The 15272-nt window shown below is 51.0% G+C and overlaps 1 protein-coding gene and 1 pseudogene across 1 annotated transcript in view; one reads left to right on the top strand and one right to left on the bottom strand.

The window, feature by feature from the left end:
* Window positions 1-2741: 2741 nt before the first annotated feature.
* LOC116741805 lies at window positions 2742-4039 on the bottom strand (annotated as a pseudogene).
* Window positions 4040-5633: 1594 nt separating this feature from the next.
* Window positions 5634-15272, top strand: part of LRRC20 (leucine rich repeat containing 20) — a 66038-nt gene continuing 56399 nt past the window's right edge. The window contains exons 1-2 of the mRNA XM_032609295.1: window positions 5634-5721; window positions 11525-11663. Coding sequence (XP_032465186.1) covers window positions 11582-11663 — 82 coding nt within the window. The 5' untranslated portion in view covers window positions 5634-5721; window positions 11525-11581. The remainder of the gene's footprint in view (window positions 5722-11524; window positions 11664-15272) is intronic.

Genomic DNA, 15272 nt, shown 5'->3' with positions numbered 1-15272 from the left:
ATAAAGGCCATATATGACAAACCCACAGCAAACATCATTCACAATGGTGAAAAACTGAAAGCATTTCCACTAAGATCAGAAAAAGACAAGGATGTCCACTCTCACCACAATTATTCAACATAGTTTTGGAAGTCCTAGCCACGGCAATCAGAGAAGAAAAAGAAATAAAAGGAATACAAATTGGAAAAGAGGAAGTAAAACTGTCACTGTTTGCAGATGACATGATACTATACATAGAGAATCCTAAAGATGCCACCAGAAAACTACTAGAGCTAATCAATGAATTTAGTAAAGTTGCAGGATACAAAATTAAGGTAGAGAAATCTCTTGCATTCCTATACACTAATGATGAAAAATCTGAAAGAGAAATTAAGGAAACACTCCCATTTACCACTGCAACAAAAAGAATAAAATACCTAGGAATAAACCTACCTAGGGAGACAAAAGACCCGTATGCAGAAAACTATAAGACACTGATGAAAGAAATTAAAGATGATACAAACAGTTGGAGAGATACACCATGTTCTTGGATTGGAAGAATCAGTATTGTGAAAATGACTATACTACCCAAAGCAATCTACAGATTCAATGCAATCCCTATCAAATTACCAATAACATTTTTAACAGAACTAGAACAAAAAATCTTAAAATTTGTATGGAGACACAAAAGACCCTGAATAGCCAAAGCAGTCTTGAGGGAAAAAAACGGAGCTGGAAGAATCAGACTCCCTGACTTCAGATTATATTACAAAGCTACAGTAATCAAGACAATATGGTACTGGCACAAAAACAGAAATATAGATCAATGGAACAGGATAGAAAGCCCAGAGATAAACCCACACACCTACGGTCAACTAATCTATGACAAAGGAGGCAAGGATATACAATGGAGAAAAGACAGTCTCTTCAATAAGTGGTGCTGGGAAAACTGGACAGCTACATGTAAAAGAATGAAATTAGAACACTCCCTAACACCATACACAAAAATAAACTCAAAATGGATTAGAGACCTAAATGTAAGCCCAGACACTATAAAACTCTTAGAGGAAAACACAAGAAGAACACTCTTTGACATAAATCACAGCAAGATCTTTTTTGATCCACCTCGTAGAGTGATGGAAATAAAAACAAAAATAAACAAATGGGACCTAATGAAACTTAAAAGCTTTTGCAAGCAAAGGAAACTACAAACAAGACAAAAAGATAATCCTCAGAATGGGAGAAAATATTTGCAAATGAATCTACAGACAAAGGATTGATCTCCAAAATATATAAACAGCTCACACAGCTCAATATTAAAAAAAAACAACAACCCAATCTAAAAATGGGCAGAAGACCTAAGTAGACATTTCTCCAAAGAAGACATACAGATGGCCAAGAAGCACATGAAAAGATGCTCAACATCACTAATTATTAGAGAAATGCAAATCGAAACTACAATGAGGTATCACCTCACACCAGTTAGAATGGGCATCATCAGAAAATCTACAAACAACAAATGCTGGAGAGGGTGTGAACAAAAGGGAACCCTCTTGCACTATTGGCGGGAATGTAAGTTGATATCACCACTATGGAGAACAGTATGGAGGTTCCTTAAAAAACTAAAAATAGAATTAACATATGACCCAGCAATCCCACTACTGGGCATATACCCAGAGAAAACCATAATTCAAAAAGATACATGCACCCCAATGTTCACTGCAACACTGTTTACAATAGCCAGGTCATGGAAGCAACCTAAATGCCCATCGACAGATGAATGGATAAAGAAGGTGTGGTACATATATACAATGGAATATTACTCAGGTATAAAAAGGAATGAAATTGGGTCATTTGTAGAGACGTAGATGAATCTAGAGATTGTCATACAGAGTGAAGTAAGTCAGAAAGAGAAAAACAAATATCATCTATTAACGCATATATGTGGAACCTAGAAAAATGGTACAGATGAACCAGTTTGCAGGGCAGAAATTGAGACACAGATGTAGAAAACAAATGTATGGACACCAAGCGGGGAAAGCGGCGGAGGGGGATGGTGGTGGTGTGATGAATTGGGAGATTGGGATTGACAAATATACACTAATATGTCTAAAATGGATAACTAATAAGAACCTGCTGTTTAAAAAAATAAATAAAATTCAAAAAAAAAACCCCAAGAAACAAGAGGGGAGCTGCGGGTCAGACGGAGGCTGGGCCAATCCTCAGGGACTCTCCCACCCAGATTCCTAAGACTCTCCCACCCAGATTCCTAGCTAGAGATCTCCATTCCTCCTGTTAGCAACCTGCTCCTCCCCCCACCCCCAGCAGGTTCTCAGGGCCAAGGGTCCAGCAGAAAGGGGCACATGAGCGGTACAAAGGAGCGGTGTGATCCACATGGAGAGAAATGAAGGCTAGGCTAGGTGCTGGCAAGTGCCCAGCCCCACCCCATGCTTCCTCCTGGAGGGGCAGGGGCTGGCAGGTACAGGGCGATGGGGCTGGACGAGATGCCCTAGGAGGGTGATGGAGGGTCCTTGGATCTGTGCCACTGGGTGGCAGCTGAAACTCAACTCTGGGAGGGCGGGGGGAGGCTACCAGATAGGGGAAGTCCCCAAAAAAGGAGTGGCAAACACTTTGGTTCCACAGTGGAGCGGGCTAAGCCCCTTTCCCCTGCTCTCCCAGCACAGAACAGGTGTTGGTGCAGGAGTGGGACTTGTGGCCAGAACTGTGCAGTGAGGGAAGGCTGGCGAAGCCAGGAATCTGCGGCTCTCAAGCTGTGTAGGGGTGGGGTGGGGTGAGGTCCCTAGGCAGCCCCCAGGTTAGACAGTCTGTGTCCCAGCCACAAAGGGCATGCCCCTGTCAGTCAGAGGTTGGGGACAGGCACATCAAAGAGGTCACAGATACCTTCACTCTCATCCAGGTTGTAGATGTAATCGTGGTCTCCAGGGGGTGGAGAAAGGTGGAGGAGGGGTGCAAACACTTCTGAGGACATCAGCTCCTCCAGGAGCTCTGAGCTCATGCACTCTCGAGTGGGATCAAAGATTTCTGACAGCTCTTTGGGGGGCTCCAGAACACCTGTGGGGTCTGCCTTGATGGGCTCAAAGGAGGCGGAAGGGTTGGGTCCAGATGAACTGCTACTGCTGCTACTGCTGTCCAACAGGGCAGAGGACTGCAGCAGCCGGGTGTACAGTGCCGTCAGGCCCAGCGGGAGGGAGCTGAGCTCACCACTGTCCTTGCTATCGGTTCCAGGGCCACCACTCACTGTGATCTCAGCTGCTGGACTGGCCACCCCCTGGGCTTCAGTGCTGCCGGGAACAGGGTTCGGGGTGGTCACCTGGGGACTGCTTGGGCATGAGGCATCCTGGGGCTGGGCCAGAGCAGGCTTGGGCAGAGGCGGAGGGGGAGAGACAGCAGGTGGGATCTGGAGCAGATCTTTGGGTGGTGGCTTAGGCACCGCCACAAGTGGTGAGCTCCATGCCTCCTAGTTCAATAGCAGCACCTCGATGGGGCCACTTACATTCTTCAGGTGAATATGGTACTTCTTCTGCCCATTGAGGCCCTCTGGGATGGGCACCTCCAGGCTGGTGCCCGACGGGGCCTGGATGGCATCTCCAGCAAAGCATCTGCAGATGTCCTCATGAGTCACATAGGCCAAGCAGCTGTTCTGCACATCCTCTGTGATGTTCCGGATGCTCTGCTGCACCCACACCTTGTGCTGGTCTAGTTCTTGCTCTCGCTGCTGCAGCTCCTCCATCTCTGCCTTGAGCTCAATCGACTTGTCCGCAGTCTCTCGGGTATTGCAGCCAGGCCCCACGCACTTCTACTGGATGCTATGCTTGGATTTTTTCTCCATCAGCCTGATACCTTCCAGCACATTGGTAATGTCATAAATCCGCCACTTCCGGCGAACAGCTAGGGTGTCAGCTGCCAGCTCGAGGTCAAGCACGCCGTCCTTCGCCTCCTGCAGAAGTGACACGAACTTGGCAGTGAGAAGTTCCAAACTCTTCTCGTACCGGCTTGGGGTGCCCAGGGGTGGTGGTGCCTGTGGCCCAGCCTCCACCATAGCGCCCTCCCGCCACCTCCCCTCAGCCAGGCCAGGCCAGGCCGGCGCAGCCCAGGCGTTCAGTTTTGAAAGACTTTCTTGGAGGTGTTTCTCATCCCCTTCCCTTTATTCCGACTCATCTATTGTAGCAGTTTCCCAGGGCTGTTGTAAGAAATTGCCACAAACTAGGTAGCTGAAAACAAGAGAAACTTATTCTCACAACTCTGGAGTCTGGAAGTCTGAAATCAAGGTGTCAGCGGAATTGGTTCCTTTTCGGAGGCTCTGAGGGAGAATCCGTTCCTTGCCTCTTCGTAATTTCTGATCCTTGCCCACAATCCTTGGGATTCCTTGGCTTGTAGACACATCATTTTACCCCGCCTCCATTTTCACATGGCCTTCTCCCTTTGTGTCGATGTGTCTCTTCTCTTCTTATAAGAACACCAATCACAGCCTATGCCAGTATGACCTCATCTTCACTAATTATATCTGCAATGACCATATTTCCAAATAAGGCCACATTCTGAGGTACCGGGGGTTAAGACTTCAACATATCTTTTTTGGTGGGGAGACACAATTTAACCCATAATATCCATCAAGACCCAAGTGAATGTGTGTTCCTTATCTAACTACCCCAATCCCCAGGGGCAGAATTAAATGTTCTTTCTTCAGGACTCCCACATATTTAACATATGCTTCTGTTTATTAGAGCATTTGACTCATTGACCACCATCGCTGGTTGAGTTAGGGGCCTCATCTCTTTGGTCCTCCCCACAGTGCCTAGTAAAGAGTCTGTGGGGAATCCTCTGTAAATGTAGGCCTGTGAAGCAGTTACCCTTCCCTGAGCCATCATACCGGGCACTGCACTAAACTTTTCAGGTATTAATCCTCACAATGACCCTGTGAACTAGGTTTTTATACTTTTTTTTTTTTTTTTTTGCGTTACGCGGGCCTCTCAATGTTGTGGCCTCTCCCGTTGCGGAGCACAGGCTCCGGACGCGCAGGCTCAGCGGCCATGGCTCACGGGCCCAGCCGCTCCGCGGCACGTGGGATCTTCCCGGACCGGGGCACGAACCTGTGTCCCTTGCATCGGCAGGCGGACTCTCAACCACTGCGCCACCAGGGACGCCCGGTTTTTATACATTTTAATTCTCATTTGATAGAGAAGAACACTGGGATTTAGAGAGGTTAAGTAACTTAGCGTAGCCAGAATTATTGCCTCTAAAAACCTGAATGGGCGCCTTGAAGGCACCACGGGAAAAGCTTCCTAGTCCCATCTTCACCTTTTTCAATGTACCCCTGATCTAGCTAATTCAACTCTTCTCCCTCGAGAAAAACAAATCTGGAGACTCAGTCCTATTAATCCTGGGTTCTGTTGCACGTCCCGGTCTACACTCTCGCTGTCCAAAGCGTTTTTCCTCCAGAAGCCGAACACAAAGCGGATCCACCCTGCGGACGAGAGCTCACAGGCCGCTTTTCCGGGGGCGCCGCGTGAGGACTCGCGCTCTAATTGGTTGCGCGCAGCTGCCTACTCCCGCCCCGGGGCGGCTCCTGGCGCGGCGATTGGCCGGGCGACCGTGCGCTCAGAGACCGCAGCCCCTCTGCCCCCTCCCGGCCAGTTCCAGCTCGCCGCTGCTGCATGGGGCGCCGCCGGCGGCCGAGGGAGCGTGACTGCGCTGCGCAGGGCGCTAGGAGGCATTGTCGCCGTAAGTGGAGCAGAGAGCGGCCCGGAACGGGGCCCCACCTTCGTGCCCCGCAAAGTAAACGTAGTCTGAGGCTAAGCGCTGGAGGGGCTGGGGGAGCGAGGGAGAGAAATGTCCCCGTTTCTGTAGTGTACCCTCCCCTCCCCTCCCCCAAGTCACCCCGTGGAAGGAGCAGCGGTGCACCAGCTGCGGCTTCTGTAGTGCCAAGGGGCCCGGCGCCGCGCCGGCTCTGGCTTGCAGACTGCGGCTGGACCCCGGCTGGCTCGGGGAGCGGGCGCCGAGGTACCAGGGATAGGGAGCCTGGGGAAGCCGTCCCGAGGGGGCCTCCGTTCCCCGCGGGAGGCGCCACTGCTGGGAGAGCCTGTTGTAAATTTCGTCCCTGAAGCCACACTTTTCGGGGTTTGCTTCCCCTCTGGGGAGCTGCAGACGCCTGTCCCAGAGTGTTCCTCTCGGCCTCCGGGTAGCGCGGGAGTCCCCGGCCCTCAGCGTTCACCGGCGTTCTCCTCTCATTGCCTGCTTTATTCTCCCCAGTCCCCGCCTGCCTGGCGAGCGGAGGGCCGGCGACGAGGAGCCATTGGCTGCGGGCGCCGGGGGGTGGGGAAGACGGTGAGGCGGTCCCCTAGCGCGAGGCGTGGGGACCCTGGCCTGGCCATCGCGCTCAGTCCTGGGAGGCGCAGCCCGAGGATGCTTAGATGCCCATACAGAAGCATGCACGCGGCTCTGGGAACCTCATGGCTCAAAAACAAGGCGCCAGTCCGTCCCGCTCTCGCCCCAGCGGGCTTCGTTCCCTTGGGTGGAAAAGTGGGTCAACTCTGTCTGGGCTCGAGTGGGCCTTCGGGGCTACTTGGGTCCGATCCGGCCGACTGCTTCGCACTTCCCCAGTGGCTCCTTAGCTTGGGCGGTCCAGAGGACCCGCTGCAGCCAGTGGGGGTGGGAGTGGGGGGAGCTCGCACACATGGAGCAAGAGGCTCGAGTTGCCCTTCGGAGCGGCTGCCAGGCTCTAAAGTTCCCAAGTGCCCACACCAGTAACTAAATATAGGAGCAGCTGGTGCGGACGGGGTGTCACAGCAGCTCCTTTGCACAGATCTCGGGGCTTCAGATAAGGTAGAGTTCTCACTGATGAGAGCTGGAGCCCTGGCAGAGGGTTAGGGTCAGTGTTTAAGCAAAAATCATCCCCCCAAACCTGTATCCAGGTGAAACCAGGTTATAGATACAGGAGGACTCTATTGCCAGCTCTCACAAAGCAGGACAACTTCTTTTCTGACATTCCATTTATTATATCCTAACTTACCATCTGTAGCGGTTTAATCACATATCAGTAATGTCTTGGTGTGCGACAGCTTGCGAAGATTTCTCAAAAGTTATATGTCATTTACTTCTCAAAACAACCCAGTGAGGAGGGTGGTGTTTCCATCTGACAATGGGACTGCTCACAACAGTGATAATTTTCCAAAACTCTGGCTGGATTAGGCTGCTTTCCTCAAAAAACCTTTCATAGTTCCCCGAAGAGAAGCAGAGGACAGACTTATAGGGTGGCTTCCACCCCCTCCCCGAGTAATCTGGGGACAGACTGGCTTCCTGTCTCCCTCTTTCTCTCATCATTTGGGTACTTCTCCTCAGCCCCTGCCTCTGTTCCCTCTTCTCAGGCATGCCATGTGCTTTCATGGCAGAAGGCACACATGGTCCTTGGGCCTGGCCTTGTGGCCTCCAGCATCTGGCTCATTCTGACTTTTTTTTTTTTTTTTTTTTGCGGTACGCGGGCCTCTCACTGTTGTGGCCTCTCCCGTTGCGGAGCACAGGCTCCGGATGCGCGGGCTCAGTGGCCATGGCTCACGGGCCTAGCCGCTCCGCGGCATGTGGGATCTTCCCGGACCAGGGCATGAACCTGTGTCCCCTGCATTGGCAGGTGGACTCTCAACCACTGCGCCACCAGGGAAGCCCTCATTCTGCCTTTTGTCACTGAGTCTCTCTTACCTGATGGGAAGCTTATTCTGGCCCGAGCCCTGTCTCTGTACCTTTACTCTTCCAGTGAGGGCCTTATAGAAGGGCCCAGCACACGTTTGTTGGATTTAAACATTTCCTAGGGCTATGATGCACACTCTGAAGAAAGAGGAGTTGGGGAGGCATGTGGAGAGGGATGTGTTGCTGAGGAAGCAGCAGTGTGAGTATGAGTTTGGACCCTGTGTTGAAGGGTCTCCAGGATTTGGAGCACTTTGGAGCAGTTTTCTAAGGCTGACCTCTGATGACTGGGACCCCAAACCCAGAACAGACCCATATGGGCTGGTGATTCCTGTTTCCCCCCTTTGGGACACTCTCTGATTTTCTGCTACTACTACCCCTGCCTGTGGGGTTGACCAGATGCCTCAAGGAGCCTGCCTGTAGGGTTGGGTTGTTTTGGGGCCCTGTGGTTGTGGTCTGGTTCCAGGAGGGCTGCCTTGCGTGCTGATTGCTCCCACTGGCTGGCAAGGTCTTTCTTTCATGGAATTGCATGAGACTGGGCAGCCAGAATGGTGCTGACATGCTGATTTTGATTGACTCAAATTGTTTGCATAGATAGGGGCCCCTCATGTCCTAGGGTGGCACTGCCTAGGAGGCTTCTCACTCAGTGAGGAGTGGGTCCATAGTTCTCTCCATCACTCATATGTGACTCAGACAATTCTCTATTTTTTTTAAAAACAGTTTAAAACCAAAGAAAGGAAGAGCAGCTTGCCTTATTTCTCCCCCGCCCCCTGTCTCTGAGGGCTCCTGTTACATGCTCAATAAATTCTTGCTACTTTTTGGTCAGAGAGGTCCAGTGTTGGGTTGGGGCTCGAAGGAGCAGTCAGGAAAGTTGGACAACCTTGTAGGACCTCTTTTGGGGACCCACTCCAGACTCTCGTCATCTCAAGTTTGTTCTCCCCTCAGTTCTGGGGCCCTCCTACCCCGTCTTGGGCCTTATACCACATATGGCCCTGCCACCCTCCCATTTTAGCCCTGCCCATGCCAAAAAGTGACAGGCCTTGGTCACCTGACCTGGGAGAGGGACTGTCAGCTGGAATTTATAAGAAATTCTCCCTTGGGGAATGGGTAGTTTTAGGTGAAGGGAGGGTGGTTTCCTAGCCAGTTAGTGGGGTTGGTGATTTTAGGTAGCTGGAATCTCTTGGGGGCCTAGGGCACATCTGTGCTGTATCCAGAGCATCCTCTGGAATGTCAGGGTCCTGTCCTTCAAGTGACTTACTCTGACACCTAGACTTTACAGGCTGTTCCTGCTTCAATGTCCAATCTCTTACCCACACTATAGGGTGTCTGAGCTTACCACCAGGGGTAAGGTTTTTAATTTGACTAGTTTTCTTCAATAGGCTCTTTAGCTTAAGGCACCACTGCTCCCACCTGGTGGCAGCTAGTAGAATTGCCGGCATAGTGCCTGATTGAAAGTAGCCTACGCAGTCTCACCAGGGTTAGCACAGACCCTGGGTAGCTTGGAGATTTACCTTCCCTTTCGTCTCTGTGTGAGGCCAGGATTGCCTCAGTGATGTTCCTTAGAAAGGTCTTCCTCATCAGAAGCTCATAAGTCAGAGCTATTTCCTATATTTCCTTCCTCCCTCTTCAGTCTTATGCCCTGTTCCTAGTAGATGCTCAATACATGTTTGTGGTTACTGATGATGAATACTGGAGATAGGAAAAGGAGGGAGCATGGTATGTACGAAGGATCCTGGGCTGGGAGTTAGGAGACCTAGGTTTTTCGTTTCTGTTTGGCTGATTTACCTTCCTTCTCGGGTCCTCAGTGTTCTTATTCATAAAGGCATTAGACTGAGTCACCAAGATTCCAGCAACATTGCTGTGACTCAGGCTTAGGGGGTTGGTCTTCAAGGTAGCATGATAAAGGTGTTGGGTCCAGTTTTCCATAGTCCTCACTCTTCCCTGCTGTTCTACCCTGGACCACCTTCTGCAAGTTATCCACCTGGCATTGTTAGGACTTATGACCCGTCTCATTTAGATGGTATCTTTGTTGTAAGAGTCAGTTGACTTGTATTTAGATTTGACACCCAAATGATGGCTGTTGATCATCATCACCATTGGGGGAAACTAACTGAACATCTATTTCAGTATGTGGTATAAAGTGCAGGGGAAAAGCATAGTATATATCTGCTCCCTGCCTTAAACTGTCTGCAGGACAGCTGGTGGGGATAAGTATGTATATTTTTAAAAGCTCATAAATAACCTAAGTGGCTTGAGCTAAGGCATTGCGTGCTACTGAAACTTAAGGAGGAGAGAACACTGAGGGCTGGGGCAATCTGGGAAGACTTCCTGGAGGTGGAGAGAAGGAAGTTCTACTCATTCCTTAAAGATGAGTTCCACTGACTTGTTTGTTTGAGTCATATGGGTATGTAACTGGGATTAAATGCTGGCATCATATCTGCACGTGTACTGTTTGATGATTTCAGCTAGCATTTATTAAGTAACTTATGTGTCCTGAGCCCTGGTCTAGAAAGATATGTAATTTTTGTTCAACCCTCATATGAACCCACTGCAGCAGGTATTACTAGATCTCCTACTCAGATGAAGAAACTGGGGCTCAGAGTAGTTAGGAATCTTTCCCAAGGCTTCTCAACTAATAAATGTCAGAGTTGGGCATTAGGCCTGTCTTCTTCCTTGGCGAGATGCAGGCACATACTGAACTCATCACTAACTCTCCCTGAGCAGCTGAGTGGGCTTGACTGGGCCTCCCTGTCCAGTTGAGCACATGTGGACTTTTTCTTGGTATCTGTTTGTACCCTCACCCCCTTCTCTCTGCCCTTCACATTCTTCTGCCTTTGACCCTCAGATGTGTTCATTAGAGCTCCTTGAGCTGTCTGTGGATCTGGGATTGGGATCCAGGAGCAAAAAAGGGCACTGATGTTGGCCTCAAATTCGTTATCTGCATGGGGTGCTGCCGCTGGTGATGTGGGTGACTTTTGTAAGGAAGGGAGCACTGGATGTAGAGTTGGGCCAGGTTAGTGCCATTTACTTACTTTGACCTTGGCCAGGTCATTGAGTCCCTCTCTCTGCCTCAGTTTCCTTCTCTAATAAAAAGGAGTTGGAGACATTTCCCGAGTCCCTTATGTCTTCTACACCTGATCGTTTTGATTGTGTCCTCACCCTTCTTTAAGCCTTTTCTCCCCAGTGATCCTGCCCCCCTTCCTTTTTCCTTGGGGTCTTGCCAGTGAACTCAGCAGCAGGCTAACAATCAGATCTGTGGCTAAAACTGTAACTTTCCCTCCATATTGCTGCATGGAAAGGGAATTCTTAGAAACCACCCACCAGCCAGACAGTGAGCTCTGGCCAGGCAGGGCTGTGTTTCATTTGCCTTTGTGTCCCCGCTTCCCGCCTGCGGGAGGAACCTGGCAGAGGTGGCTGAGGAGGCCTGGGAGCTGGAGCGGTTGTCCTGTGGACTGGGCTCTGAGCCTGTGGGATGGAGGGACAGGTGTCTCTCCTTGCACTTGGCTGTACCCCACCTTCTCCCCACTGCTCTGCCTGTTAAGTGAGTCACAGGCCAGCACGCACCTAAATCCTCACATCATCCTGGCCACTGGTTCAAGCCCTGGCAAGGTCATATGTGTCAGTCCTCCCAGGAAACTGGTAGGGCCTGGCTGACGGGCAGATCAGTCACTCTGAAGGCTGAGCCGGATGTGGCCTGGGCTCTGGGCCCCTCAGGAGGAGGTGAGTGGCCTGGACCCCTCCCTGCGTGCTTCCTGCAGCCTGATTCCCCGGGGAGGGTGGGTCAGGGGTGGGTCCCTGGCTGGTGGTGGGCAGGCGCTTCATGGCCCTGTGTCTTCCCCAAGTGCAGGTCCCTTTATGAGCAGCAGACCAGCCTGGTGGCTGGCAGCAGGACACCTGAGTCTGCATGCTGAGGAAGATGGGTGAGGCCGTGGCCAGAGTTGCGAGGAAGGTCAACGAGACAGTGGAGAGCGGCTCCGACACCCTGGGTGAGTGAGGGCACGGCTTTTCCAGCTGTAGGGCACCCTGTACGTGGTTTATTGAATCAGTTTGGAAATGAGATAGAAAGGGAAGGTGAAAGACACAGTATCAGCATGCACCCCTCGCCATGAGGAGCTGTGTTCCATGGACTTTTGTTTTTTTTAAAATTTATTTTTGGCAGTATTGGGTCTTCGTTGCTGCACACAGGCTTTCTCTAGTTGCGGCGAGCGGGGGCTACACTTCGTTGTGGTGCGCAGGCTTCTTATTGCGGTGGCTTCTCTTGTTGCAGAGCATGGGCTCTAGGAGCGCGGGCTTCAGTATTTGCAGCATGCGGGCTCAGTAGTTGTGGCGCGCAGGCTCAAGAGCTCAGGCTCAGTAGTTGTGGTGCATGGATTTAGTTGCTCTGCGGCATGTGGGATCTTCCCGGACCAGGGATCGAACCCGTGTCCCCTGCATTGGCCGGTGGATTGTTAACCAGTACGCCACCATGGAAGTCCCTCCATGGACTTTTTATTGCAGTTGTGTTTAGTTTGTGTATACAGGGTCCCAGCGTAAGATGTATTTCTTACTATGGGTCATAGTTCACAGAGGTTTGAAAAGCACTGAGTAGGGCTTCCATCTGCCGGAAGCGTGTCTGCCTGCCCTCAGACTGCTGATGACTCAAAGTGTGTATGTGCCCTTGGACCAGGTGGCAGTAGGTGGCACTGCTGGGTAGCCCCATGTACCAGGCCCTGTGCAGGTGCCTCCCAAGTGTTGCCTTATTGAATCTTCACAACTTCCCTGTGATGGATGATACCCATCAGGCATGACTAGCCTCAGATTTCAGATGAGGAGATGGAGGGTCGAAGGCAGAGTGGGCTTTTTTCAGGTCACACAGTCAGGCGGCCCCTTTTCATTCCACTGTTTTAATTGAATTGTGTCATATATTGTTGAATTGGTTATTGCGTTTTAGCCCATGCAGCTACCCTAAGGCTGTAAGCACTTAAGCAAACGATCCCATTTAATTGAATTCAGCAGATATTTGTTGACTATCCACCACGTGCAAGAGTTAGCGGGGTATCGTGTGTGTGTGTATGTGTGTGTCCCGCTGGAATGTAAGTGCCATCTTAGAGCCACAGGTGTGTTGCAGGGACACAGAGGAGGTGAACGCAGGCCTGCCTGCGGGATGATTGACGGGGTGGGATTTGGGTTGGGTCTTTGGCACACAGAGGAATTTCACCGGCAGGTTAGGGATGTGTGTGCCTGTGTGTGTCTGTGTCTGTCTGTCTGTTTCATGAAGGAGCCTTTGCATGGAGGTTACTGCCTGGTAATGGCCCAGAGACTGGAACGGTGGAGCGTTTCTGTGAGCAACCATTGGTCAGGTGTGTCTGAGGGTCCTGGGGCAGGGGGTGGCGGCCCAGAAAGTGGAGGGACACTCAGCCTTCAAGATGTACTTGGTCACCACCTCTTCCAGGAAGCCCTTGGCCCTGCCCCATCCACCCCTTGCTCCCTTCCTCCTCTGTGGGACTCATTCAGTGTCCCTGGAAGGGAGGGATCCTGTGGTCTTTTGTCCCCTATCTGCCAAGAGCCAGAGCAGTGTCTGGCACTTTGTAAAGCACGTAGCGGTGTTTACTGAACTGGGCGATAGTGAGAGAAGCATCTCCTCTGTCAGCAAACAGACTTGAAGATCGCTGTTGGTTTTGGAGGGAAGTCTGGCAGGGGGTGGTGCCGGGGGGAGCCTTCGGCTGGTGCACTGAGGGCTGTGGGCCCTCAGGAAAGGAATTCTGGAATCCTGTGCTGGTCACTCATAGGGTTGCACTTACTCTCCACCACTGATACGGCCTGGATTTGAATCCCCACAATGCCACCTACTAGCCTTCTTCCTTCGCAGATTGCTTTACCTCTTGAAGCCTTGATTTCTTCATCTATAAAATGGGATGGTAATTGTGCCTGCCTCATCAAGGGAGCAATTGTGATGTCTTAAAGTGCTTGGCATGAGCAGCTCAATAAATGGCAGCTATTATTTTTAATTTTTCTCATCTCCAAGGGCTGGAGGTGGGGCCTAAGTCCCTCCCCTCCCCTACCACCAACGCACCTCCTCCAGGTGTCAGCCAGTCACCTGGCTGGGTGTCCCCACTTGCCTTGGGATGGGGAGTTCAGTGCAAATCGACGGATCTCAGTGGTGAATAACCTACCCCTACCTTAAAATGGTGCAGGGGAGAGGGACACATATGCGGCTCATTCTCATCCAGATGTGTGAAGGTGGCAGGGTGGAGGGGCAGCAGAGCTGGGAGAGTGGAATTCTGACCTCCTGGGGACGTGCTGTTTGAGGGAAGATTTCAGGAGGCAGCAGTGAGGAGGCGGGTGTCCCAGGCACCGGGAGGGCTGCGCCTGAGTGGGGGGCAAGGCCGCTGCAGAGTTGCCGCTGGGGATGGGGGAGATGAGGGATGCCACTGGCAGGCGGAGAGCCTGCAAGGCTGTGTTGAGTTTAGACTTCCATGTCTGAGGACCAGAGATTGCAAATTCAGTTGCCTCTGCAGGCCAGGTGGGGATTTCTGTGAACAGAGTGGATGCCCTGCCTGGAGTGAATTGTGCAGGGCGTCTAGGGTAGGGCACTCTGTAGCCAGCTTCTCTCTCTGCCCGGGTCATGCCCACTGAAAAACTCAAGCCAGGCCTCTGGCAGCCCTGCCTGGCCACTGCAGTGCCTGGAATTGGAACCCTAACTGGCTGGCACCAGCGCCTGGGCCCTCTCTGTTCTGGGGTGGGGGGCAGATGGTTGCTGATCGCCGGTCAACTTGGGAGAGGAGTTCAATGCTTGAGCCTCGATGGTCTTCGCTGAAGCTCGAAACTTTCACTTGTAGGTGGCTGGGTCTTTAAACTCAGGGCTGAATGAGGGGGCCTTTTTACTTCTTTTTTTTTTTTTTTTTTTTTCCTTTTTACTTCTTCAGTGCCCGAAGAAGAAGCAGAATGTCAGAGCAGGCCACTGTGGGCGCCTGCAATCCTGACCCTTTGGCAGGTGGAGCTTATCAGGCTCATGCAATCTGAGGGGTCAGCAGTCAGCACGTATTGAGCACCTGCTGTGTGCACAGTGCTGGGGAGCTCCCAGGGATACGTGCAGTGGAGTTCTGGACCTGAGACTGGCCCGCCACTAGGACAGCAGTGACTGATGCACGGGCTCCGTGCTGAGCCGTGTGAGATGGACTACAGGTGGTGGTAATTCAGAGGTGGGAGATATTGCTGGGTGTTGAAGGAGGCTTTCCGGAGGAGGTGGGAATTGATGTGGGTCTTGAAAGATAGGTGAAGTAACCCAATATGGTTCTCATGTAAAAGAGCAAACAATCTGAAGCAACTAAAAAGCCAGTACTAGAAAATTGCTTGAAGAACTTTTGTTACAGCTAATATATAATGCAGTTTACGTAGCTATTAACCATGGTGTGTAAAATTTCATTACGTGCTTCCATGAGGACTGGCAAATTCTCATGTGTAATGTGAATTGGAAAAGAACAAGGATCCCAAACTGTATACACAGTAAGATGCCAATTATGTTAAACATGTGTATATACATAGATAAAAATTGGAAAGAAATAAGATACAAATGGATGTTAGAAAAATCCATTCTTCATTTTCTGAATGTTCTA

The sequence above is a fragment of the Phocoena sinus genome, chromosome 16 (genome assembly GCF_008692025.1).
Source record: "Phocoena sinus isolate mPhoSin1 chromosome 16, mPhoSin1.pri, whole genome shotgun sequence".
Lineage (NCBI taxonomy): Eukaryota > Metazoa > Chordata > Mammalia > Artiodactyla > Phocoenidae > Phocoena > Phocoena sinus.
This window is presented reverse-complemented; position numbering and strand designations above follow the sequence as displayed.